The 24941-nt window shown below is 43.4% G+C and overlaps 3 protein-coding genes across 3 annotated transcripts; all 3 read left to right on the top strand.

Moving 5' to 3' along the window:
* The first annotated feature begins 11501 nt into the window (after positions 1 to 11501).
* On the top strand, positions 11502 to 13717 carry LOC147868619 (cytochrome b5-like). Its single transcript, XM_087321532.1, has 3 exons — positions 11502 to 11740; positions 12441 to 12507; positions 13367 to 13717. The coding sequence occupies exons 1-3, from the start codon at positions 11651 to 11653 to the stop codon at positions 13648 to 13650; spliced, it is 441 nt and encodes a 146-aa protein (XP_087177658.1). The 5' UTR covers positions 11502 to 11650; the 3' UTR covers positions 13651 to 13717.
* Positions 13718 to 17940: 4223 nt separating this feature from the next.
* On the top strand, positions 17941 to 20372 carry LOC147868618 (chloroplast protein FOR GROWTH AND FERTILITY 2-like). Its single transcript, XM_087321521.1, has 2 exons — positions 17941 to 18266; positions 19087 to 20372. Exons 1-2 carry the CDS (start codon positions 17994 to 17996, stop codon positions 19897 to 19899), a joined length of 1086 nt encoding a protein of 361 aa, XP_087177647.1. The 5' UTR covers positions 17941 to 17993; the 3' UTR covers positions 19900 to 20372.
* Positions 20373 to 22157: 1785 nt separating this feature from the next.
* Positions 22158 to 23277, top strand: SETH1 (phosphatidylinositolglycan synthase family protein). Its single transcript, XM_087321510.1, has one exon. The coding sequence runs from the start codon at positions 22237 to 22239 to the stop codon at positions 23215 to 23217; it is 981 nt and encodes a 326-aa protein (XP_087177636.1). The 5' UTR covers positions 22158 to 22236; the 3' UTR covers positions 23218 to 23277.
* Positions 23278 to 24941: the final 1664 nt, after the last annotated feature.

Below are 24941 nucleotides of genomic sequence, written 5' to 3'. Positions count from 1 at the left end.
TGTAGTTTTTGGCGTAGTTGTGCCTGGTGCAGGTTGCTCGTGATGGCTTTGCGGAGGAGGGGCTGGAGTTGTTGTAGGTGGGACCACCAAGACACTGCGTCAGCGTGGAGTCGTGTGGTTGGTTGCGGGACTGCCACTTCTGGGGGTAAGCGCGGGTCCCTTCCGTAAAGGGCCCGAAATGGGCTAATGCGGGTAGAGGCTTGCACAGTTGTGTTGTAGGCATGCGTAACGAAGGGCAAGATTCGGTCCCAGGTTGAGTGCAGCGGATCGATGTAGGCTGAGATTTGTTGTTTTAAGGTTCGATTGAGGCGCTCCGTCAACCCATTCGTTTGCGGATGGTAGGGTGACGTGAATACCTGTTGGATTCCTAGTTGTGTTGAAACGAGGCGTAGGAGCTCACCGTTGAACTGGGGTCCTCGATCGGACAAGATTTGGAGTGGGCAACCGTGGGGGAAGATGATTTTCTCCAATAGTTTGGAGGCGATGGTCATAGCCTTTGCATCTGGGATAGCGGCCGTCTCAGCCCAACGCGTCAAGTACTCGGTGATGACGAGGATGAATTTGTTCCCTCCTTGTGACTCGGGAAAGGGGCCCATAATGTCCCATCCGACGATTTCAAATGGAGCTTGAACTTGTATCGGATGTAAGAGGCCTTGAGCCACTTGAGGTGATTTGATGGCCTGACATAAGTTGCATGCTTTGATGTAGGAGGCGACCTCGTGGCGTAGCCCAGGCCAATAGAATTCGCGATGAATTTTGTCGAGCACCTTATGAAAACCCAAGTGGCCGGACAACGGGTGATCGTGGAAGAAACGAAGGTAAGACTGGCGTAGTTGCTCAGGCACGTAGACTCGGGGTTCTTTGCCTACTTGACAAAAAAGTAGGAAATTATCTTGGATTATGAATTGCTTGGTGAGGGATGATGTCGGTTCAGCTCGTAGGCGGTGGCAGATATCTTGGATTTGTTTGTCGTGTTGTTGCATGTTGGCCATTTGGGACGAGGATATGGGGAAATCGATTGTGTTGGAGGTGATCTGGTTCGCCTGAAAGGATATGCGGGATAATCCATCAGCGACGATGTTTTGTGGACCATGGCGATAGCGCAGAGTGAATGTGTAATCCTGTAGCGCCAAAACCCAACGAAGTAAGCGGCCGGGTGGATGAGCCTTCTTTATGAGGGAGAGCAATGGCTGATGGTCGGTTTCGACTGATGTATTTGATCCGTGAAGGTATGGGTGGAAACGATGGAATGCCCAGACGATGGCGAGGAACTCTTTTTTAGTTGTCGAGTAATTTTGTTCGGCTTTGGTAAGTGACCGACTGATGTAGGCAATCAGGCGGAGTTGGTCATTGTCGTCGGATTGGAGCAGGACCGCACCAAGGCCGACATTGGAGGCATCCGTCTGCAGATGGAAAGGCTTCGTGAAATCAGGGTGGGCCAGGAGGTCAGAGGCTTGGAGTGTTCTCTTGAGCTGCAGGAAGCTGGATTCGCAGGCTTCGGTCCACAGGAAGGGTGCGTCTTTTTGTAGGAGCGCGCGTAGTGGGGCTGATAGGTCGGCTAGCCGTGGGATGAAACGAAGAGAGAACGTGAGGAGGCCGAGGAAGCATTGAAGCTGCTTGACTGTGGTGGGGCGTGAGAATTTTTGGACTGCTTCTGTCTTCTCCGGGTCCATTTGTATTCCGTCGGAGGAGATGACGTACCCAAGGAAGCGGAGGCACGTACTACCCCATCGGCACTTCTTCCATTGCAGCTGCAATCGATAGCGTTGAACACAAGTTAGGACCTCCCGAAGGACTTGAAGGTGTTCTGCCCAAGTGCTTGTATGTACCAGAATATCGTCTAGATAGACGATGACGACACAGCGGGTGATGAGATCATCGAAGATGGCATTAGCCATTCGCTGGAATGTGCTCCCCGCATCAGATAGGCCAAAGGGCATCCGTGTGAACTGAAAAATGCCTTTCCTAGTGCGGAATGCAGTTTTGTGGGCATCGTGAGGATTCATCGGGATCTGCCAATATCCCGAGGCTAGATCGAGGGAGGTGAAGTACTTTGATTTGCCAAGCTGGTCGAGGAGGTCATCGATACGAGGGAGAGGGTATCGGTCATGGGTGGTGACATGGTTCAATTGTCGGAAGTCGACACAAAAGCGGTAAGAACCATCCCCTTTCTTTACCATGTGTGGCTCCGAGATCCACTCGCTCTTGGAAGGTGTGATAATCCCTTGTTGGAGCATAGTTTTGACGGCGTTGTCGATGCGCTCGTGGTCGATAGGCGAGCGACGTTGGGGAGCTGCGTTGATGGGGCGGGCGTTGCCTGTAGGAATCGTGTGGTGAATCGGAAAACGGACCGAGGGAGGTTTTACAGGTGGTGTAGACAACGAGGGAAAGGTGGCGAGGAGCCGTCTGATGTCGTTGATGCGCTCCGCCGGTGATATCAGGTACTGTGTGTTGCTGATGTGGGTGGTATCCCGCGGAGTAGTGAAGAGCGCGATCGGAATGTGATTTGGGAGGATGAGCTGTTGTGCGGAGAAATCGAGACAGGCTCGACTATGGAGGAACCAATCACATCCCAAGGTGATTGGGAACAACTGGCGCGGGAGGACGTAGAAACGATGGTGGATCTGGGCGGAACTAATGGTGAGCATGCACCTGACTTGCGTATGTGAGTGGTACACCCGTTGTTGGTCGCCGAAGAGGATTTTAATGGGCGGTGCGTGGCTCGTGGGAAGTTGTAATTGGGTGACTAAATCTGCGCTGATGGAAGAGATGCTGTTGCCGGAGTCGAGGAGAACTTCTTGGGTCGTGTGCTGGAGGCGGGCGATTGTGGTACAAACGGGCGAAGTTGATGAAATGGAGGCGTGGACGTGCGGGGGCGGCTCGATCGTGGGAGAAACGGGAGAAGTTGAGGACGTGGAGACGTGGACGTGCGGGGGCGGCTCTCCCTGCGGCACCCCGCGCATTAGTTTTCCGGGAGCTCAGAGAGGGAGGCAGCGTCAGCCAATTGGACGTTCTGCTTCTGTTGGTGATTCTGCCACTTTCGGCAGTGACGCCGAATGTGACCATAGTTGTTGCAGTAGAAACATTTGGGGCGTCCCTGGCTGTCTCGTTCGGGCAATGCACGCTTGGCACGTAATTGCGCGTTCTGGATGTCGATGTCCATGGGAGTGACGGCTGGTATAGTGTTTGTATGATCATGACTGAGATTACCTGGTGTGTGCATGTCGTGCGCGTCTGCAGCTTGGATGCGTTGGGCAGTGAGGATGGCTTCGTGTAGTGTGGTCGGGCCTTGATCGCGTACACGGCGGCGGAGGTCATGTCGTATACGCGGCCAGAAAAAAAACAACTTCATGTCCTCCGACATGTTGGCGTCAGCCCGGCGTAGGATCTGCACAAAACGAACCGCGAACTGGGTGATGGGTTCGCGTGGTTGTTGGGTAATTGACTCAAGTTGTTGTAGGGCCGTCTGGCGGGAGTCTTGATGAGCAAAATTCCGAATCATGGCTGCCCGTAACAGATCCCAGTCGTTGCGTGTCTCTTCGGGTTGTTGTACAAGCCATGTTGCCGCGATATTCTCGAGGAGTGTCTTCATCTGCATTGCCTTCCGAGGGTGTGGCCACTGGTGGTAACTGGCCACCATTTCGAAATGATCCAGCCAAGAGAGGACGTCTTCCGATGGTAGGCCGGAGAATGGTTTTGGGCTAACTCGAGAGTCCGGGAGATTTTGTTGTGGCTCGGATCGTGCTGAAAGAAAGGACAACATGGCTTGGTTAGTATGGTTAACTTGTAAAATGATGTTGGACAGAGCTTGAACCAGTTGGTCGATTGGCGATGTGGGCTGGTGTCCTTGATTGTGTTGTAGGAATTCCGGATTCATCGAGTTTGCGTTGCCGTCGTTGTTGTCGTGTTGCATCGTGGCGGGCGTTGTTGGGGTCGTGAGTTGGGGTGGCTTGGCCCGTCTTCTCCACCAAGATGTGAAATGCTCAAGATGTGAAATGCTCTCAAGAATCGCCCCCTTTTCATTATGCCTCAAGTTACATTTTATAGACTCTCTCTTAGCGTGGAGGGTGTTCTCCCGCTCCAATTAGCTCTACTAATTATGGGGCTTGGTGGGGGCCTAGTTTGGGTGTGGTGCATGAGGCTTGGTAGGGGCCTAATCTAGGTGTGGTCCATGTGACCACCACAATATGCATAATCGTATTTATGTGGTTATCCCCCCTCTCCTTTTTTAACTTTTTTTCACCTTTGGACCCACCACATCACGACATGTATTTCCTTTGTACATGCCTCTATGTTTAAGGAATCTTTATAAAAACCCACCGTCTATTTGAATGGTCCTCATTTTATCTCTATGGTGAACCAAACTTGCTTTGAGACTCTTTTGGGTGTAACAACTCCTCCCAATATTGTAATGGTACATAACGCACAAATCCACCATATGAGTTTAATTGGTAAACTTATGTTTTCTAATGCGAGACCAATTGGATCCTTGATGTGGTATCAAGCATGGAGGAAATTCATAAATTGACAACATATTTTTTTATCCATGTGATTCATATTCCTCTATGATGGTCCAACAAGTCCAAGGGCTTAACGCTTGTTCGCCCAACCTATCTGCTAAACTCCTGCTCAAAGATGGTAGTATACAAAACTCATTGGAAATGCATCATGAGCGTTTGCATAATCCCACAAAAATGAAGAATTTAGTTTCCATCGAAAAGATTGTGGAGCAATGAATGTAGTTTCATTTCTATCACCACAACGATCATCGAGGTCCACAATCCTATCTTTAGTTAAGCCCGAGCATAACTTATTTCTTAACAAATGCAAACCCTAGCGAAAACTTGGACAATTTTCAACAACATTTGGCCTACATCTAGCTGATTTCCAATGCTTGAGTAGAAATGCATCATGGTATTGAGAAATCCAAGGTCATTGTCCCATGATGGGACATATAGTCAAACTTGATGGAAATAATCGACACTTTCCAAACTTCACCTCTCGGCCACAACCAAGGAAACACACGAATCGTTGTTGCAGAAAATGGGAAATGCAAAGATAAATAAGTGGACACACGATTTAACGTGGAAAACCCTGTACGGGAAAAACCACGGGAGTACAAGACTCCAAACCAAAACTACGCACAGAGAAATATACAATGGCGAGCTGCAAGGCGACGACCTTGAGCTCGCTGTCCTCGCCACAGGCGGCGGAATTACACAGAGGCGTCGACCTCTTCCTCTCTCACGCTCTATCTCTCTCACGGCTGCTCTCTCTTCACTCCTCTTGAGTGGAAAAACAGAAAAATGAGTAGCAAGCTAAAAACTGTTTGCCCTAAGTCATATTTATACACATATGACTTTAGGGCTATTTACAACTATAGCCTCAAGGGCCCTTGGCAAACATATTCACAGATATGTCCCCGCATCCGGATCTCTCTCCGGGTACATTCGTCATCCGGCTCCGAAGCCGGGGTCTTCATCATCCGGTTCCGAAACCGCAACCGGGCTTGTTGTCATTCATCTCCGGACATCCGACCATCCCATCCGGAGGGACCGTAATCCCAACAAACTCCCCCTTCACTTCGGCATGGGATGTCTCTCCAATCCGATCCTCTTCCGGCATGCTTCCAGCTTGTCGGGTGTGAGCACCTTGGTCAGCATATCCGACCCGTTCTCGTCCGTGTGGATCTTCGTTAGCACGAACTCCTTGTCTTCTATCCTTTCCCGGATCCAGTGATATCTTCGCTGGATGTGCTTCGTCCGGGAGTGATAGGCCGCGTTCTTCGCAAGGTGGATTGCACTCTGACTGTCGCAGTAGAGTCGGTACTCCTCCTGCCGGATACCGAGCTCTCTAATGAAGTCCTTCATCCATATTATTTCCTTGCCGGCTTCAACAGCCGCCATGTACTCCGCCTCCGTGGTTGACAACGCAACCGTCTTCTGCAGCCTCGACTGCCATGAAACAGCTCCCCCTGCATACGTCATCACATACCCTGATGTGGACCGGCTGGTATCTGCATCAGCCGACATATCCGAATCGGTGAAGCCGTCGAGTTCGGGCTTACCGGAGCCGAATCGGAGGCACACGTTTGCCGTGCCCTTCAGGTATCGGAGTATCCACTTGGCCGCGTTCCAATGCCCAATGCTCTTTGCCGGGATTGCTCATGTACCGGCTCACCACTCCGACTGCATATCCTATGCCCGGTCGGGTACACACCATTGCGTACATCAAGCTCCCGACGGCAGAGGCATATGGTACTTTCATCATGTCCTCCTTCTCAGCCTTTGTCTTGGGGCTCTGCTTGCTGGACAGCTTGCAGTTTGCCGGGAGTGTTGACCCGACCGGTCTTGCTTCCGACATGTTGAACCGGTGAAGCACCTTTGTCACGTACTTCAGATCCTGTGACAGCCACAACTGCTTCTTCTTCCGGTCCCGGATGATGTGCATCCCTAGTATTTGCCTCGCCGGACCCAGGTCCTTCATTGAGAAGGTTCGGTGAAGAGCCTTCTTCAGCATCCGTATCTTGACCTGGTCTCGTCCGACGATCAACATGTCGTCCACGTACAGGAGGAGTATTAGAAAGTCTCCTCCTTCGAACTTCTTCACAAACACGCAGTGATCGGACTGCGTTTTGTGGTACCCTTCGTCTGTCATGAAGGAGTCGAACTTCCGGTACCATTGCCGGGGAGCCTGCTTCAGACCGTAAAGGCTCTTCTTCAACCGGCATACCAGGTGCTCCTTCCCTTTCTTCTCGAATCCTTCCGGTTGCTGCATGTAGATCTCTTCTTCGAGGTCACCGTGAAGGAATGCCGTCTTCACGTCCATCTGTTCTATCTCGAGGTCCATGCTTGCCGCTATGCTCAGCACCGTCCGGATGCAGGTCATCTTCACTACCGGGGCAAATATCTCGTCGAAGTCGACACCCTTCTTCTGCTGAAACCCCTTCACCACGATCCTGGCTTTTTATCTCGGGGGGTTTCCGACATCTCCCGGTTTCAGCTTGAACACCCACTTGTTACGGAGTGCCCGTTTTCCTTTCGGCAACTCCACAAGTTCATATGTGTGGTTCTCATGCAGGGAATCCATCTCCTCCTGCATGGCACTTAACCACCTGCGGCTATGGGTGTCCTGCTTCGCTTCTTCAAAGCTCTCCGGCTCCCCCTCGTCGGTTAGCAGCACGTGCTCTGGTTCCGAAAATCTCCGGGGAGCCCTTCTCTCTCTTAGAGGATATCTCCGTTCCGGAGCTTCGGTAACCGGTTCTTCCGATTCCTCTTCATCCGAATCCATTTCGGGATCGGGGCCGGTTCCGGTATCATTTTCATCTTCTTCGGCCGGTTCTGTTTCTTCACCGTCTTCAGCCGGATCTTCGAGTGTTAACCGGTCCCTTGCCGGTCGGGACTGCTCCTCGTAGAGTTTATCCTCACCGGTCGACTTGGAGCTCTTCATCTTCTTCTCCGACTCCCAGTCGGCGAGTGTCTTGTTCTCCATGAAGATGATATCACGACTCCGGAATATCTTCTTGTCGACCGGGTCCCATACTCGGTAGCCGAACTCGTCATCGCCGTAACCGAGGAATATGCATGGCCGGGTCTTTGGATCTAGCTTTCCTCTCCGGTCCTTTGCCACATGCACGTATGCGAGACACCCGAACACCTTCAGGTGCCGGTAGGATACTTCCCTACCGGTCCACACTCTCTGCGGCGTGTCTCCGTCCAAAGGTACTGAGGGTGATCTGTTTATCACGTATGTCGCCGTTGACATCGCCTCAGCCCAAAACCCCTTGGGTAATTCCGCATGCGCCAGCATACTCCGGACCCTCTCCATTATGGTCCGGTTCATCCTCTCGGCCAGCCCGTTCAGTTCCGGCGTCTTCGGCACAGTAAACTCGAGCCGGATTCCCTTCGAGCGACAGTACTCCGCGAACTGCCCCCGGTATTCCCCTCCGTTATCCGCTCGTATCGCTTTCAGCTTCTTGCCGGATTCCCTTTCCACTCTCGCGTGGAGTTCTTTGAAGACGCACAACACTTGGTCCTTTGTCTTCAACGGTGCCGTCCACAGCTTCCGGCTGTGATCATCAATGAATGTTACGAAGTACTGGGCTCCGCCATGTGACTCCGTTTCTACCTGACACACATCAGTGTGCACCAACTCCAATGGTGCGCTACGTCTCGTCGATGGCCTTGAGTGGAAGGAGGTTCGGTTCTGCTTACCGGCCAGGCAATCGGTGCACTTCTCCAGGTGCACATGCTTCACTGGAATAAGGTTGTCTTCTGCAAGCCTCTTCATCCCCTTCTCACTCATGTGGCACAGTCTCTTGTGCCACAGCTCACCGGCAGTGTCGGCTGCCACGTTCAACTCTTCCGGACACAACCAGGCATTCATAAGGTACAGTGTGTTGACTTTCCGGGCCCGAGCCACTATCAGGCTCCCCTTGCTGAACTTCATTACGCCGTTCCGGATGCTACCTGAGTAGCCTTCATCGTCTAGCCTCCCAGCCGAAATCAGGTTCAATCGAACCTCCGGAACGTGTCGGACATCCTTCAGCAGCATTTTGCATCCGGTCGAGGTTGTCAACCACACATCTCCTATGCCGGCAATCCGGCACGTACCTTCATTTCCCATCCGAACACAGCCATGCTCACCGACTGTGTAGGATGAGAAGTATCTTCTCTCCGGGGTCAGGTGGAACGATGCTCCGGAATCGACCACCTAGGTCGTCTCATCGCCGGCAATGTTTAGTTCACCTTCTTCGGTGATGAGCATGATTTCTTCCTCACTTGCCGCGAGTGCCGTCGTTCCTTTCCGGTCCTGCCCTCGCCGATCCGGACCTCTCCGGTCCGTGGCTCCCCGGTATGCACCGTTTCTCTCCGGTGACTTCTTCGAATCGGTGTCGTCGGCTCCGTTGTCCTTTCGGTAATGCCGACAATTCTTCCGGAAGTGCCCCGGCTTCCCACAGTGGAAGCATGTGGGTCTTCCTCTTGACTGCGACCGGGTCCCCGACTTCTCCCGTCTTTGCGGACTCCGGTTCCATTGTCTTCCCCGTTCCGATTCGGTAAGCAGCGCCTTCGAGTCGGAGGCCGGTTCTTTATCTCTCCGACGCGCTTCTTCGTTCAAAATACTTGTCTTTACCGTTTGTAGGGACAAGTTATCTTCCGTGCAGGAGGTGCTGAGAGTCACCACCAAGTTCTCCCAGCTTTCCGGCAATGTACACATCAGAATGATGGCTTGCATTGCATCCTCCAGCGGGAACTTGATCGCCGCAAGCTGGTTCACGAATCCCATGAACGTGCTTACGTGTTCCACCATACTCTCGCCGTCCCGGTACTTGAGGTTCACTATCTTCCTCATCAGGGAGGTCCGGTTCAACGCATTCTTCCTCTCGTAGAGGCCCGACAGCTTCCGCCACATCTCATATGCGTTGATGTCGTTCGCCACATGTTGTAGAACGCTCACGTCGACGTATTGCCGAATGGTTGCAACGGCTTTCCGGTTCAGAAGCCTCCATTCCGACTCAAGTACCCCCTTCGGTATTTCCGACCTGTCAATCGGTTCGTACAGGTCCCGAACAATCAGAAGATCCTCCATCTTGATCTTCCAGTCGGCGTAATTCTGCGCATTCAGCACCATCATCCCCGGCTGCCCACTGCCGCCGCCTTCCATTTTCTGCAGCAGCTCGCTCTGATACCAAATTGATGGAAATAATCGACACTTTCCAAACTTCACCTCTCGGCCACAACCAAGGAAACACACGAATCGTTGTTGCAGAAAATGGGAAATGCAAAGATAAATAAGTGGACACACGATTTAACGTGGAAAACCCTGTACGGGAAAAACCACGGGAGTACAAGACTCCGAACCAAAACTACGCACAGAGAAATATACAATGGCGAGCTGCAAGGCGACGACCTTGAGCTCGCTGTCCTCGCCACAGGCGGCGGAATTACACAGAGGCGTCGACCTCTTCCTCTCTCACGCTCTATCTCTCTCACGGCTGCTCTCTCTTCACTCCTCTTGAGTGGAAAAACAGAAAAATGAGTAGCAAGCTAAAAACTGTTTGCCCTAAGTCATATTTATACACATATGACTTTAGGGCTATTTACAACTATAGCCTCAAGGGCCCTTGGCAAACATATTCACAGATATGTCCCCGCATCCGGATCTCTCTCCGGGTACATTCGTCATCCGGCTCCGAAGCCGGGGTCTTCATCATCCGGTTCCGAAACCGCAACCGGGCTTGTCGTCATTCATCTCCGGACATCCGACCATCCCATCCGGAGGGACCGTAATCCCAACAAAACTTACTATTGATATATCAAGCTCAACCACACTATGTAATGTGAACACACTTCTTAGAGAATGTATTGTAAAGTTCATGTTTGCATTAAGTGTGTGGGAGATACCTTGTTGAATGAAAGTGGATACTTTAGACATCCCACTCACTCTCCCATCGATGTAGATAGGTGTAGACTTCTATGCAGCTACACATTTATAAAAGCCAAGCTCTCCCCTTTTATATAGTGTTGATTTAGGCTTAGTTAATGGTAGTTGATTAGTTGGTCATGATTGCATATTCTTTTTTTCTTGTGTTTTTTTTAATGTCATAGTGAGATTTAAAAGGAAAGCCCATGAAGCCATCCCATTGGTTTGCGGTAGAAGATAATAAACTTGTGGAGTAATTTGGTTTTTTATCATAACATAAACAAGGTTTTTCACAAGAACAAATGCTAAAAATGGGATTTGATCCCCACAAGCCATAGCTTCATCAAGACCATTCTAAGCCTTTGTTTCTCTTCAATGGTCCATGCTAAATCTAAACAATGGTAGTGGAAGAAATGGAGAACCCCTTACCTGTCCAAGGTAGCTAAAGTAGTAACAACGGAAACCACAACATAAATTCTAAAACACTTCTTTGAAAGATCATTTGGTTGTATGAAGGGGGTTAGTCCTGATTGTTGATATGTTTCACAACACACACACACACATACATACATAGATGTACACACACACACACACATACATACATAGATGTACACACACACACACACACACACACACATACATACATACATGTATACACACACACACACACACACACATACATACATACATACATACATACATATTGAAGGGCTTGACGTAAACAAAAGAAGGGCGGGTTGACACGAGATTGTCACAAGGGTAATTGAATGATATTCACGATTATGCAACACATACCTTATGGGATACACGTACACATGGTGCCTCTAGCAATGTTTGCAAATCATGTGTTACCCACGACGAATAAGCTTGAAGCACATCATCTCTTCTCATTTGGATCATCAGAATTGAGAAGCTTTTTGGGGCAGAATTGAGAAGGTGAGGTGTGGGATCATTACATATAGTTAGTATGAGAGAGAGGTTAATAAAAAATGCTAGCAGAACAAACCTCTGCATTGGAACACAATACATAAAGAAAAGACACTAAGTAAGTACATAGATATGTAATAGCAAAAGCTATTTTTCTCCAGAGGCAGGGGCAGGGGCAGGGGCAGGGGCAGAGGCAGGGTATATGTGTCTGAGAGATCCTATCCTCGCACAGTCTACATCTTTTGTCTGTGTCTCACCCCTTCATTAGCTCAGCTTAGTTCTTCCTTGTCTCTCCTCTTTCATGGCGGATGAGCCCAACAAGGTCTTCACTCTCGCCCAAGTCTCAGAGCACAGCAACTCCAAGGATTGCTGGCTTATCATCTCGGGAAAGGTATGAAAGAATCGATGGATCATGAATCAATGGATCTTGTTGTTCTGTTCTCTCTTGCTCCAATTACACACACACACACACACACACACACACACACACACACACCCATGGATAGATACCAGGAAACTTTACCTATCGGTTGATTACTTGTTTAATATAAATCTGAAAAATGTCTGAAGCATAAATGTTATGGCATATGATGGCGCCATATATATACATATTACACTATCTTTGTATGTAGATGTGTTCTATGTATATGCTTGTAGAATATAGTATGTGTTGTATGGTGTGTTTGTGTGTGTGTTGTAGAATATGTATCATGTCGCCTATACTTGTCTGCAGAATATGTATCATATCATGAGTATTTTGTGTGTAGTAGAATATGTAGTGTGTCCTGTATGTGTGTGTGTTGTAAAATATGTATTTATGTTCTGTGTGTGTGTTGTAAAATATGTATTTATGTTCTATGTGTGTGTGTGTGTGTCGTAGTATATTGTATACTATGCATCTATGGTCTATGTGTCTCTTAGAATATGTGTTATTTCCTGTTTATGTTTGCATGGTAGAATATGTTTGTATTTATTTATTATGTACTGTGTATGTATGTGCTAGAATATATATATAATATGAGTATATGTGTGTTTTGCATGCATGTATACGAATTTGAGCTCTGGAATACTTATTCTTCATCTTGATGTAGGTCTATGATGTGACAAAATTTCTCGATGAACATCCAGGAGGTGATGATGTGCTAATATCAGCCACAGGTAAACCTAATCCTAAAAATTATAGATATATGCATACTAAATATTTTATATGCACACACACACACACACACACACGCACGCATTCTTTATATATATGCATACTAAATGTTTTATGATTTTTTAAAAAGGGGAAAAGAAAAATTCCACATCTTTTGATCAGCAACGGCTCGGTTTGAGCCGAACCAAATCACAAAACTCTGGCTTAACGGCTTAATTGGTTCTGTTTAAGTGTGGGAATTCGTAAACAGATTGGATTTGGTTTGGTCTGGCTTGGGGGTTCAAGGGTTTGGTTTGAACCCTTATCAGCTTAATGATCCTCAGTTTATCTAGCTTCAAGGCATGGTTGAAACATTCTAATGGTTTGGGGGGAGAGTTTTGAAATATTTATTAAATATATCAATTAACTTTATAAATGATGTAATATATACTATAAAGTTTTAACTTTGAACCTTAACAATTCCGTTAAATTTTAGTTTTCTTTCTGAATTTTGAAAAAAACCCTTATAATGAATTGGTTTGAGCCAAAACTGAACCTTGAAACCATAACTTACCAGTTTGTAGGTCTCCTGAACTATGTGGTTAGAGCTTGAAAATACCTCAAATGGTTTTGATTCAAAGGTTTTGTGGTTCTGTTCACATTAAGTTCCTAATTTTTTAAATGCGTTGGTTTGGAACGGTTTTGAGTTTGCGAATCCAGAACTGAACCAGCCATTTACTACCTTTGGTAAAAAATTGAAATGCTAATTAATGTTTGAAATCTCTTGGAAGCATCAAATGTACAATTTTTTTCCTTATGTTAAAATACTATAAATTGTTAATGTTTGATTACAATGAGATATGATGATAAATCATTGTGCAGGCAAAGATGCTACGGAAGATTTTGAAGACGTGGGACATAGTGTAACTGCTAAAGCGATGATGGACGAATACTATGTAGGCGATATTGATGCATCCACTATTCCTAAACGAAAACCCAATGTTCCCATCAAGAAAGGCTCTCACAACCCAAACAAAACAGCAGAGCTTTTCATTAAAATTTTGCAATTTTTGGTTCCTATTGTTATCTTAGGCTTAGCAATTGCTGTGCGAATCTTTACGAAAGCTAAGGAACCAATATCAAGGGGTCAGGAGAATTTTCCTTGAAAATTAACTTCCCATGATGTATTGAAATTTTTTAAAGGCTTTTATAATGCAGACATGTGAATAAGTTTGTAGTTGTAAGCTACTTTGATCAGTAGCTCTCGAGCATTTTGTCGTTTGGCCACGAAATGGATCTGATGAAGAAGTGGCTATTAATTTTCATGATTTATAAGTTAAGAGGATGAATGAGTAATATTCCTGGGTGTCTCATCTTCTCAACCAAGGCTTTGCTGAAATGCTCTTTGAGGATTCTACTTTTTTTATCAGAGAAATGGATGTTTTCAATTACGAAAGTTTTATCTATTTGACTCGATGATGCATAAAAAAGAACTTTTTGGCTTATATCTCATAATTGGAGAATGCACATAAACACACAATTCAATTTGATGATGTATTTGATAGTTGTAAATTGTAATAGTGAAAGGCCTATTCTGTTAGTTATGGTGTGCATTAATATTGAGCTTACAATATCTTATTTGTTGTGTAATCCCTACTGACATATTTTCAATGTATTGCTTTTGGTGGTGCTTTTTGTGACACAATTATTCTACATAGAAAATCAGGTTATACATATTTCTTGTGCCATTTCTACTTCGACTTGCCATTCTATATCTCATAATGCTACTACAATATTTTGGATTCTATACCTCACCCCTATAAAAAGAGTGATAATTTAGAATGTACACAACTATTATGATGGACGATATACATCTATGATCTCAGAGTGAAAACCATACATCCAGTATTTGACACTTTCAATCAATCATACATTGCAATAATTTGTCATGAAGCTAGACTTTCTTTGAAAGAACAACATTTGTTGTTTGGTGAATTCTAGTTTGTAGCGTTTTCAATGTTTGGAGATGAACACCATTGTTTGCTTCTACAACATCCGTAAGGTACCATACTTTTTATTGTTTATGCTCACGATAATGATGCTATTTACCACTCCTTTAATAACTAACCTCATCCAATTCACTAGATACTTGTAATTATTAGGTTTCTGCCATTTACAGTATTGAACTTAAGCTTCTATGCAATAACCCAATTGGAAAGGTGTCACATTAATACTTGTTTCATATGATGTGCTATGCAACAAGAGTAGTTTATGAACCCATGCTATTTCACTCTTTTCTATTATCTTCTTTAGGATGGTCTTCAAACATTTTTTGTGGGCTATCCAACCCTAGAAATTTTGGCATACAAATGTGACAACATACCACAATAGTGTGCCAAGAGTAGTTTATGAACCCATGCTATTTCACTCTCTTCTATTATCTTCTTTAGGATGGTCTTCAAACATTTTTTGTGGGCTATCCAAACCTAGAAATTTTGGCATACAAATGTGACAACATACCACAATAGTGTGCATAACCCTTTGTACCCTAGAAATTTTGGCATACATATGTGACAACATACCACAATAGTGTGCATAACCCTTTGTAAAAGAAGGATGAAGCTTCTTCACTTATGGAGGAAGGTGCCTCCCTTTGTAATGGCAAACCAAAGACCTCAATGGAATTATCATCTTCCATGGACCTTTTCTTGATATAAAACCAACATGTTAATGTATCGTTTAAGGCTCAACAGCCCTATATAAGCTGTTTTTGTATGTACAAGTTTAAGTGTACATACATTACGTTGTAAGCCTACGGGTAGATAACTTTTACTTGTACTTTCTCGATGTTTTAATACTATTGAAGAAAATCTTTGAAGGAAAAAAAAAAACCAATTATATTTTGACCCTCAACTCTCGACATTAATTCATGTGCCATTTTTCTTTAATGCATCCATTTCTTCTTGAAATTGATTTTTGTTATTCTATTTGCAACAACGTTCGGTTTCTGGCATATACAAACAAATTTCTGCAATTGATGAATGGTAAGTTAACTTGTCCACATCGTTAGGATCAAGGTGGCTGAAATAGAACTTGATGATTGATATTGCAATCATCGTCTTCTCCTTTTTGTGTTTCATCCTCGTGTATTCCTTCTTTCATCTCCACATTTTCTTATTGTGGTTGGTATTCACACACCTTACACTTCATATCTTCAAAACTCATGCTTTCATCAAAACATTTCTTCAACATCATACCATCGACATCCATTTTTAATATTATCAATTCTCTAAATAACACATTTTATTCCTTTTTCGTCAAATCTATTCTTAACTTTACTTAACACAAACATATTAAAATATATCCAAACACTTTTTAACTATAAACTTTAGGTTTTTGTTTCAGAAATTGGTACTAAGTATTGATTTTAGCAGTATAGTTAGCATTCTATCAATCAACACCATGAGATACATCTATCCACTACATGTTTTTAACTTACATTTCAAACATCATAACTCTCACTCTACGATATGTTGATTTTTCCATTCAACTACTACATTCATCTTAAGAGTATACATCATCATTATGTGTGTGATTGTTCCATCCCTTTTTTCCGAGAAAGATATTGTGTTATTATTAAGAAACACCCTAAGGCTATACATGAAGTATGTACATATAGGTAATGACCCCCATGCTAAGTTCTAAATGGCGGCGTAAATAAATACTTTGGTGTAGAGTAGAACCACTCCCCCTTGTCAAAATTCCTCCTATAAAATATTCCTTTATCCCATATGGCATGAAATTCCATTTGTTGTAACTTTACCACCACCATGGCTTCTCAAAGCTACAAAATTTCTATTATAGTCCATGAATAGCCTTACATTCTTGTTTCTACATTTGAGAAGGTATGCAAAGAGTCACTATACTTTTGATCGATGGTTCATTATCAAAATAACCAATTAAATCAAGCCAACACTCTCTTTCAAATTTGTTTATTTGTATTGATCAAATATGTCATTGTAAGTTTTACTCAACAATATTGAGCTCTTGATGCATGAAAACTTCAAACTAGGTGCCCATTTTGTCATTAAGTACATTATTGCACTATGACCCACGAGGATTTAGAATATGATCTTCAACAAGTAGTGATGAAATATGTTGACACCATAGATAATGTGGAGCTACTCTCTTTGAGTGGTGTGTAATAATGGTCTACTTTGGGCGGTTGCTTGCTAGCATAACACACTCATGGACGACTTGAAATCACACATGAACATTAATGCGCCTCTGAACAACAATGTCCAAGGCTTCAGTGAGCATTTGGAATCCTTTTACCCAAATTGGTGGTTGAACCACACGTGATTGGCATAACACTACTTCCAAGTTTGTTTAATTGGTTTTATCCTTCTTCATTCAATTGAACGATGTTTGTCGTGCCAATGTGTGAGTCAAGTCTTTTAAATACCTCAACATCTTGTTATGACATCAATCTGCGTAGGGTATTTGGCGAGCTCACTAGTTTGACTATATGTAGGAAATTCTAGGATAACTTTTACCTTACGTTGGTAGCACTTTTGCTTGAGTTGCATTGAACTTGCCACTTTAGATGGACATATATGCACATGGTGGCATATCCAACGTTAGTGGTGCTAACTACTTCATATGATCCACCATTACACCAAATATAGAAAAACGTTGAGAAATACGTGCTCAAAATCTTGGAATATAGTGAATACCTCTACAATGATATGTTAACAAGTTGTTGGGGGACAATCTTCAATCATTATATCATTACTATGACCACAAACACTCCCCATTTCAACCATCAAAGCTAGTATGTATGTCTGTCCACCCCTGTGACATTTTGCATCATCGGTCTGAGGTTAGGGGAATTGCGGGCCGAGGCACGATCCAATACGGGCAAAATTATTCCCTCTAATTGTGTGTATTGTGTGCGTGCTCTCAGGAATGAACGAACGAACAAAATGATTGGATCGAAAGAACACGCGCAAAACATGAGATAGACAACCCCAAAAAAAAACATTAGATTAAGAGAAAAACAAAAATCTGATTTGAGGCCGAAAGAAAGAGAGAGAGAGAGACACACACACACACAAAATAAAAGTTCTCTTTTTTTTGAAGGGGGGGGGGGGGGGGGGAGCGTGTGAGAGTGTGTGTTAGCCACAGGGTTGGGCGAGCTTTTTAGGGCCAGCTCAGCAAGCTCCACGAGCCAGCTTTCCGCGTTAGGGCTGACGTGGCGGCACCCTTTGGCAGAGCGCTGACGTGGCGTCGCCCCACTCACATTTTCTTCAACTAAAAAAATGTCTATCATCATCTTCTTCTTCATCTTCTTCTTCTTTTCTGTCTCTGTTTCTCTGTCTCTGCCTTCCCCTGCTCCTGCTCCATATCTCCTTCCTTCCTTCCTTCCTTCCTTCCTTCATCCCTGCACCCACCCTCTGCCTCTGCCTCTGCCTCTGCCTCTCTCCAAATCTTTCCTCCGCACAACAGAATGATCTGCTCCTCGCAGCTCCGGGTCTCTCACCCCTCCCCACATCATGCCAAATTGGTGGGTAGCAACCCTTTCCTCCCTCCTGCGCGCCTCCTTCCTCTTCCCAGATCCTCGGCCGCGATGATCCGACGGTGCCGATTTCCTCCTCGAATGAAACCTCTACATACTGGTCTTCTTTCTCTAAAAGACATGAATCGCATGCGTCCGGCTGCGATTTCTAATGCTAGTCTGAGCACAGAAGATGATTGGAATCATGGAGACTTTGCTAAAAAGGTACGTTGCCCCTATTCTAGTTCATCTGGTTTTATTCAATTTTACTTCATTTCTGTGTAAATGTTCACATTTTCCCATGTCTTGATGAGTGTTTTTGACCATCTCTTTTTTCAAGGTATTATTTTGTTCATCTTTTGCCTTTTTTTTATCTATCAAATTTCATTTTTCTCTCCTCAAATTTCTCACTCTTTCATGAATGATTTTTTGTATGCCTTTACAAATTGTTCCATGCGTTTTTTTCCTTTTACAAGAAGTGTTTATTTGAATGTTTTTTCGTAGGCTTGATTGAACACGAGATTTTGTGTGATTTGGAAGTCTTGTACAAGAAATGTTTTTCTTTTTCTACCATTCTCTGGTTTGGGTGATTTTTTGAAGCCCTAGTCAATAACCCTATGTGGATGATTTTGAAGTATTCAGCACAATGATTAAGTTTTTTTTTTTTTTTTAATCCTATATGGGAGCCCATTTGTTTCCCTCTTGTTTCCCCTCCATCGCCCAAGTTTTACCATATATTCCCAAATGGGAAATTGAAGTGCATTTTTGTTCCTCTCATGTTTTCCTTCCATTGCTCAAACTAGACTTTTTATTTGTTATCCATGTCGGTATTTAGACCCATCTCATTCTACTTCATTTGTTCCCGCCAATGTTAAAGCATTATGTGGTGGTGTTGTGATAAGATACCTAAGACTTCCTGTGAATTTGATTATGTGGAGGTTCTGATATGGGTTTTTATGGTTGCCACAACTCTTTTCCTCCTGATGATTACAATTGTCACATTTGCTTTCATCTAAAGGCGTTACTGTTTTGAAAATCAAAACAGGTGGTGAAAGCTGTATTATCAATAGCCATACCTCTTGCCTTAGTGACACTAACGGGGTCACGGTCCGCGATTGCAAGTTCATCAATCACCCTCCCAAGTGTAGCTAACTCTACAAGTAGCGGAAGAGATCTGTTGGTAAGTGCGTGGATGGGTCTCATGGCTGGGTGCCTTCACACTTTAACGGGGCCGGATCATCTGGCAGCATTAGCTCCTCTATCAATTGGCAGATCGTGGCTCGAAAGTGTGTCTGTTGGGGCTCTTTGGGGATGTGGACATGATGCTGGCCAAGTTATCTTTGGCATTCTATTTCTTTTGCTGAAAGATAAGCTTCATATAGAAATATTACGGACATGGGGAGCTCGAGTGGTAGGGGTCACTTTGCTGACAATTGGAATTGTTGGAATCAAAGAAGCGCAAGAGGCAGCATCGTCGATTCCTTTGTTAGCTGGAAACATGAATGAGTTATACCCACCTTTATCCTCAGGATCAATGAGTGGAGCGAAGAAGAATGTAGGATTTGCCACGTTTGCCACTGGCATAGTTCATGGCCTCCAACCTGATGCTCTCATTATGATTCTTCCTGCCCTTGCTCTTCCTTCGCGGCTCGCTGGAGCGGCTTTTCTTGGTATGTTCTTGTTTGGCACAGTTTTGGCAATGAGTGGATATACTGCATTTCTGGGGACATGTAGCCATGCATTGCAAAAGAAAGTCCCGAGGATAACGGAACACCTTTCATGGATCTCTTCCTTGGTTGCCATCTCTGTGGGGATCGCGATATTGGCTGGCGAGCTGTTCGGGCTCTCGATCTTATAACTTAAAGGAAGATTTACCTGTGCATAACTTTGTGTTATGACTTGCATTCGAAAAAGTCGAACGAGGTATGATATGTTTATGCAATTGGTTGGTGATGATTATTGGTGAAGCTGATGGGAAGTTCTTCCATTCATTCACCTCTAGTTTCTAAGATGGAAAGTGTGATTTCCAGAGGTCAAAGAAATATTGTACTCCCCAAGGACCAACATATTTCTCCCAAGATCCTTAGTCATTTTGTAGGCCCCAATATCATGTATGTTTGTGCAAACTTCAAGGGAGGAAAGACAAACCATTTGGTTGTATACTACTATCCTCGCAAATCATGAATAACCTTTTTTCATGTGTGTGGAGCTTTCCTTGTTTTGTATGAAAACTAACATTCTGACGTATATTTTGTATTGATTTTATGTGCATTTATATTGTATCATCCTTGCCATCTCTGAGGCCACATGAATGAATGCATTTATGTGGGAGTGCGTTTGTGATCAATTTGAACCCTTTCCGACTCTATCAATGAAAATGTTCTTTACTAATTGTGAATTTTCCTTCGCACGCATGAAATGCTGCATCACAAATCTATAGCAATTTTAAAGAGAAAGATCAAGATTTGCGATATGTTATTTTCCAACCAGTTGTTAAAAAAACTGATTGCAAGAGCATAGCTTCATGGTGTTGATGGTTGATTGCTGTATGTTCTACAAAGTGTTATCTTTTGACAAAGTTTTGAAAGTTAAATACAAAATGAATTAAGCTTCTTATTTTATGGAAGAGAGAATCGATCTCGCGAAAAGAGCTGGAATTGTCAAACTATTACCTAAAATCTAGTTAGACCAGTCTTGTGCGTGCGAGAGATTCTTGTCGTAAACATTCACATTTTCAATGTGTTTTTAGAAGATTAGTCAAAAGTTTAAGCAAATTCAGAAAACGTTTATTAGGTAGAGGCTACCAATGTTCCTTTTGCTTATTCCAATTGTACAATGTAGGAGACACGTGGTTTACTAGTGTCATGATCATTTTAAATACATACTAAATGATATTTTCCTTTTGCTTAATCCAATTGTACCATGTAAGAGACACGTGGTTTACTACTGTATTTTCTAGCTTTGAGAGATAATCTCAAATCACAAGGCTCTTAACATGCCGGATATTAATGAACTTTGAGATCTATAGAAATTTCCTAGTTTTGCAATGTGAAAGCTTGTGCTGTTCAACATTAAGGCCGGTTATGTTCATGTCTCACAATAAAAAAAACTTTATAAATTTTAATTTAAGATAATGCACTCTAATTGCTTGCTCCTAAAGGGATGGAGGTAAAGCTTGATATCAACATTTTTTTGTAGGAGGAAGACACAAATATTACCCTTTAAAGGTGACGTCAACAATCCAATCCTAGTTAGACTTTGAACTAGCAAACCAAGGTATACTTTGAACAAGCAAACAAACCATGGATTTTATTAGGAGCAATAGCATGAAAAGAATATGAGGACAATTTTTAGTACCATGAGGAAATAGTACAACAAAACATAGATGAAGCACATTGGCCACATTTTTTAAGCCCAATGATTTTGTCCCGCATTACCATACATGTTTTTTTCCAAGCAACCTATCTCTAGGGTTGGTTTTAGACCGAACGCTTACACTAAGCTCCATGATGATGCAACACAATATCGTTGATTGTGGAGCATGTGAGGTGAGCAAGTGTACATGCCAACTTATACTATTGGACAAGAATATATCAAGTTGACAAAAAGAATGTAGAAGTCAACACAAAGGCACACCAATCAATTTCTGAGCATTTTTGAACTGGCCATATATGAATCAATGGATGCACAATGATTGGACATTTTTGATTCTCTAAGTTGGATGGCAATTCAACTCACTTCCACATTTCATTTGCAAATGATGATTTTGTGCCACATGGGACATGTATGCAAACTCGACTTTAAAAGTCTGGTTCGGAGTGGAATGACGGTCCACAGACACATAAATGTATGCTATGAAGTGGCATGGAATCATCAGAAATAGTGGGCATACAAGATATTGTCCAATCGATTAAGGAGAGATAGAGATTTCACGAGGAGGAGGGGCGGGATCGAAACATTCGGTGGGTCTTACCATCTACATGTTTGTTACTTTACTTGAGCTTGTTGTTAAGAGTCTTAGAGGTAGACACTTCTTTCAAGTATGTATGTATCATGTATGTGTGTGTGTATGTATGTATTCTCCTACTTTCTTCTTCAAGTGGTCGCTTTTCAGGTGTGAAACCGCCCAACTGAATGAATTCTCTCTCTCTCTCTCTCTCTCTCTGAGAGAGAAGAACAAAAACAAAGGAAGAAAATGATGGAGAAGACAGAAGAACAGGGGACATGCCCATCATCATCGTCGTCGTCTTCGAAATGGAAGAAGGTGGTCTATGGAGGTATGCAACCTGGCTTCCAAGACAATCACACAGACTCATCCTTTTTAGAAGCCATGGTCATGAATGCTAATGTAGTGAAGAGAGACACTTGGACAGCCATCAGAGACTCAGTTGCCATATCTCAATATGTATGTGTTGTCGCCATGGTGGCTTCGGTATGGGCTTATTCCCTCAATGGTGTCCTCGATGCCTCTCTTCTTCTCATTTTGGACACGGTTCTATTCTTCATCGGGTTCGTTGTTCTTCTTCTCACATCGCCAAGCATCTCGACACCAGTATTATACAGATATGCTCTCTATTTCACATACTTTGTTAGTGGCTTATATGTATTGGCCCCCGTTTTCCAAACGCTTACAAGCTCAATAAGCTCGGATTCAATATGGGCGCTCACGGTATGTCTCCTAATGATACATCTTTCTTTTCATGATTATATTGATTACATCGATTCGTCATCTTCTTCTTCAATCCGACCTCCAACAATGAGGAGTCCATCAGAATTCAATCCGAAACTCACAGTAAAGAAACCCACAACATTGAGTGGAAATGTATCGCTTAATGCATCAATCGTTGCATCGGTTCTGATTGCCTCGAGGCTTCCGTCGGGTCTTCTCGTGTTCGCATTGATGCTCTTCTCGTCTGAGTTTTTTCTTTTGTTCCCACTTGTCACTCGATGCATCAAGAGATACTCCGTGAAATTGCATCTTGGGTTCTCTTGTATGCTTATTGTTGTTACAATGGGATTGATTCTCCCTCTTAACCGCCTTGTGTTAGTCTTATTTGTGGCGGTTGTGATATTCATAATGCTTGTTTGCCCTTACTGGCTTATAAGGATTCAGGAATATAAATTTGAGATCAATGGACCTTGGGATGAGGCTAAATTGTGCTTTGATCTTGATTAATTCATCAAGCCATATAATATTCAAGCGATTTTTCATAAAGGAAAAATTTTGATTTTTGCATGTTTGACTGTAGCAGGTTTGCACTATCTGTTAGAAGAAAACGTTTTATGTGCTTTCATTCATTTGACTTGTGGCTTTATTTACAAGACTGAGTTTTGCATTGTTTTCTCCAACAAAGGAGTTGAGTAAAAGAAGGGAATGTAAGCCAAGAACACCTGAGTGACACAGGGTTGCGTCCATTGTCTGTCTGTCGAAACATCGAATACCTGTCCTTAACATTCATAAGCTAGATTTCGCCGCTCTATAGCTGGTTGAGAGTAGTGAATACACCAATTTTGGGTTTCCATAGTGTTCAAAGTGCTTTTGACTGTAAACTGTAGCAGGTGAAGATCGCATGGTTAGAATTCAATCTTAAAAGAGCCTTCTGAGTCAATTGAGTGGAAGATTAACGCAAACAGGTTTTCTTCCAAAATGAAAAACAATCTGCTAATAGCTCCCATGAACCTGTAAAATCTAAAAGAACAGTAAAAGAAAGGCATAAAGAAATAACTAAAAGGTGATGCTATGTAGCACTAGAAATTGCCTGATAAATAGACACCAAATATGACAGGAAAATGTAAAACGAATGTTTTCTGATCAGATTGATGGTTCTCATTGTCAAATGGCCATTTCATATATGCCAAGGCCCTCTGGTGACAAATGGGACAGTCACAGCGGCTCTGTAGAAGCTATCCCACAGAAGTGGTTTGAGTGAATGAATTATATCTTTCTGGTTTTTCTTTTTGTGTTATCTCTTTAGTTTCTCGTATCTTTCATGACTGCGGTACATTTCGTTTCCCACCCCCACCCTAAAATGTTGTTCTTCAGTTCTAAGTAATCGAGGTGAAAGACTCTTGCAAGTTTGGAAATGCTAGATAAAAGTTTGTGTTTCGGATTGGCAAACATATCTTGCATGCCCCTAATGTGTGCATATATTGTGTAAACTGGAGTGACATTTATGGCCTTGGATCTCTTATTAAGGTTGTTATCCATTTTGACAATGTAACAATGTGCCAATTTATAGAAAGTTTCTCCATTTTGAGTTGTATGACAACACAAAGTGTATACCCCATTTGAATTGCATTCGATTGAAAAAATGCAATTTGGGAGAAATATTGTTTATGATACTCGTATTTATCTGAAGAGAAATGGGAGAATTTCAGCTTACATACCACCCATTGCTTGCTGTCTATGATCAAACCCTTCTACCAAATAAACCTCTACTGAGTCATAATTTGTTTATAACTTATGTTTCTTGCACTTATATTCACATCTTGTAGAACTATGAGTGAAACAAATGGTTTTTATTGTGATTTCACTTCAAAAAAATTGCTCTCATAAATTTTATATTATTTATGAATATTTCTTGCACTTTTATTCATGTACTTGTAGATGTATGAGTAAAACAAATGATTTTTACTGTGATTTCACTAAATTCTTATTTGCTCCCGGAAATGTTAAGCTGGCCTATTGTTTTTCAAACATTGTTGGGCATGTAGACAATGGACATACATGTATGAATCCATCATTTGAGAAGCTCATGAAATTATCTTTGTAGCATGTCATCATTGTCATAAGATGCTCCCATGTGTTTTGGGTATAGAGATGCCTTATGTTTTGCGGCAATGTCTTGTTTTTTCGTTTATCATTGTGGAGAAGCATATGGAAGAGTGGCATACGTTCTC

The sequence above is a fragment of the Azolla caroliniana genome, unplaced genomic scaffold (genome assembly GCF_043228905.1).
Source record: "Azolla caroliniana isolate FFs.n. ecotype wild unplaced genomic scaffold, voAzoCaro1.0.p SCAF_1, whole genome shotgun sequence".
In the NCBI taxonomy this organism is placed as follows: Eukaryota; Viridiplantae; Streptophyta; class Polypodiopsida; order Salviniales; family Salviniaceae; genus Azolla; species Azolla caroliniana.
The sequence above is the reverse complement of the archived record's forward strand: the minus strand, read 5'-3'. Positions and strand labels throughout refer to the sequence as shown.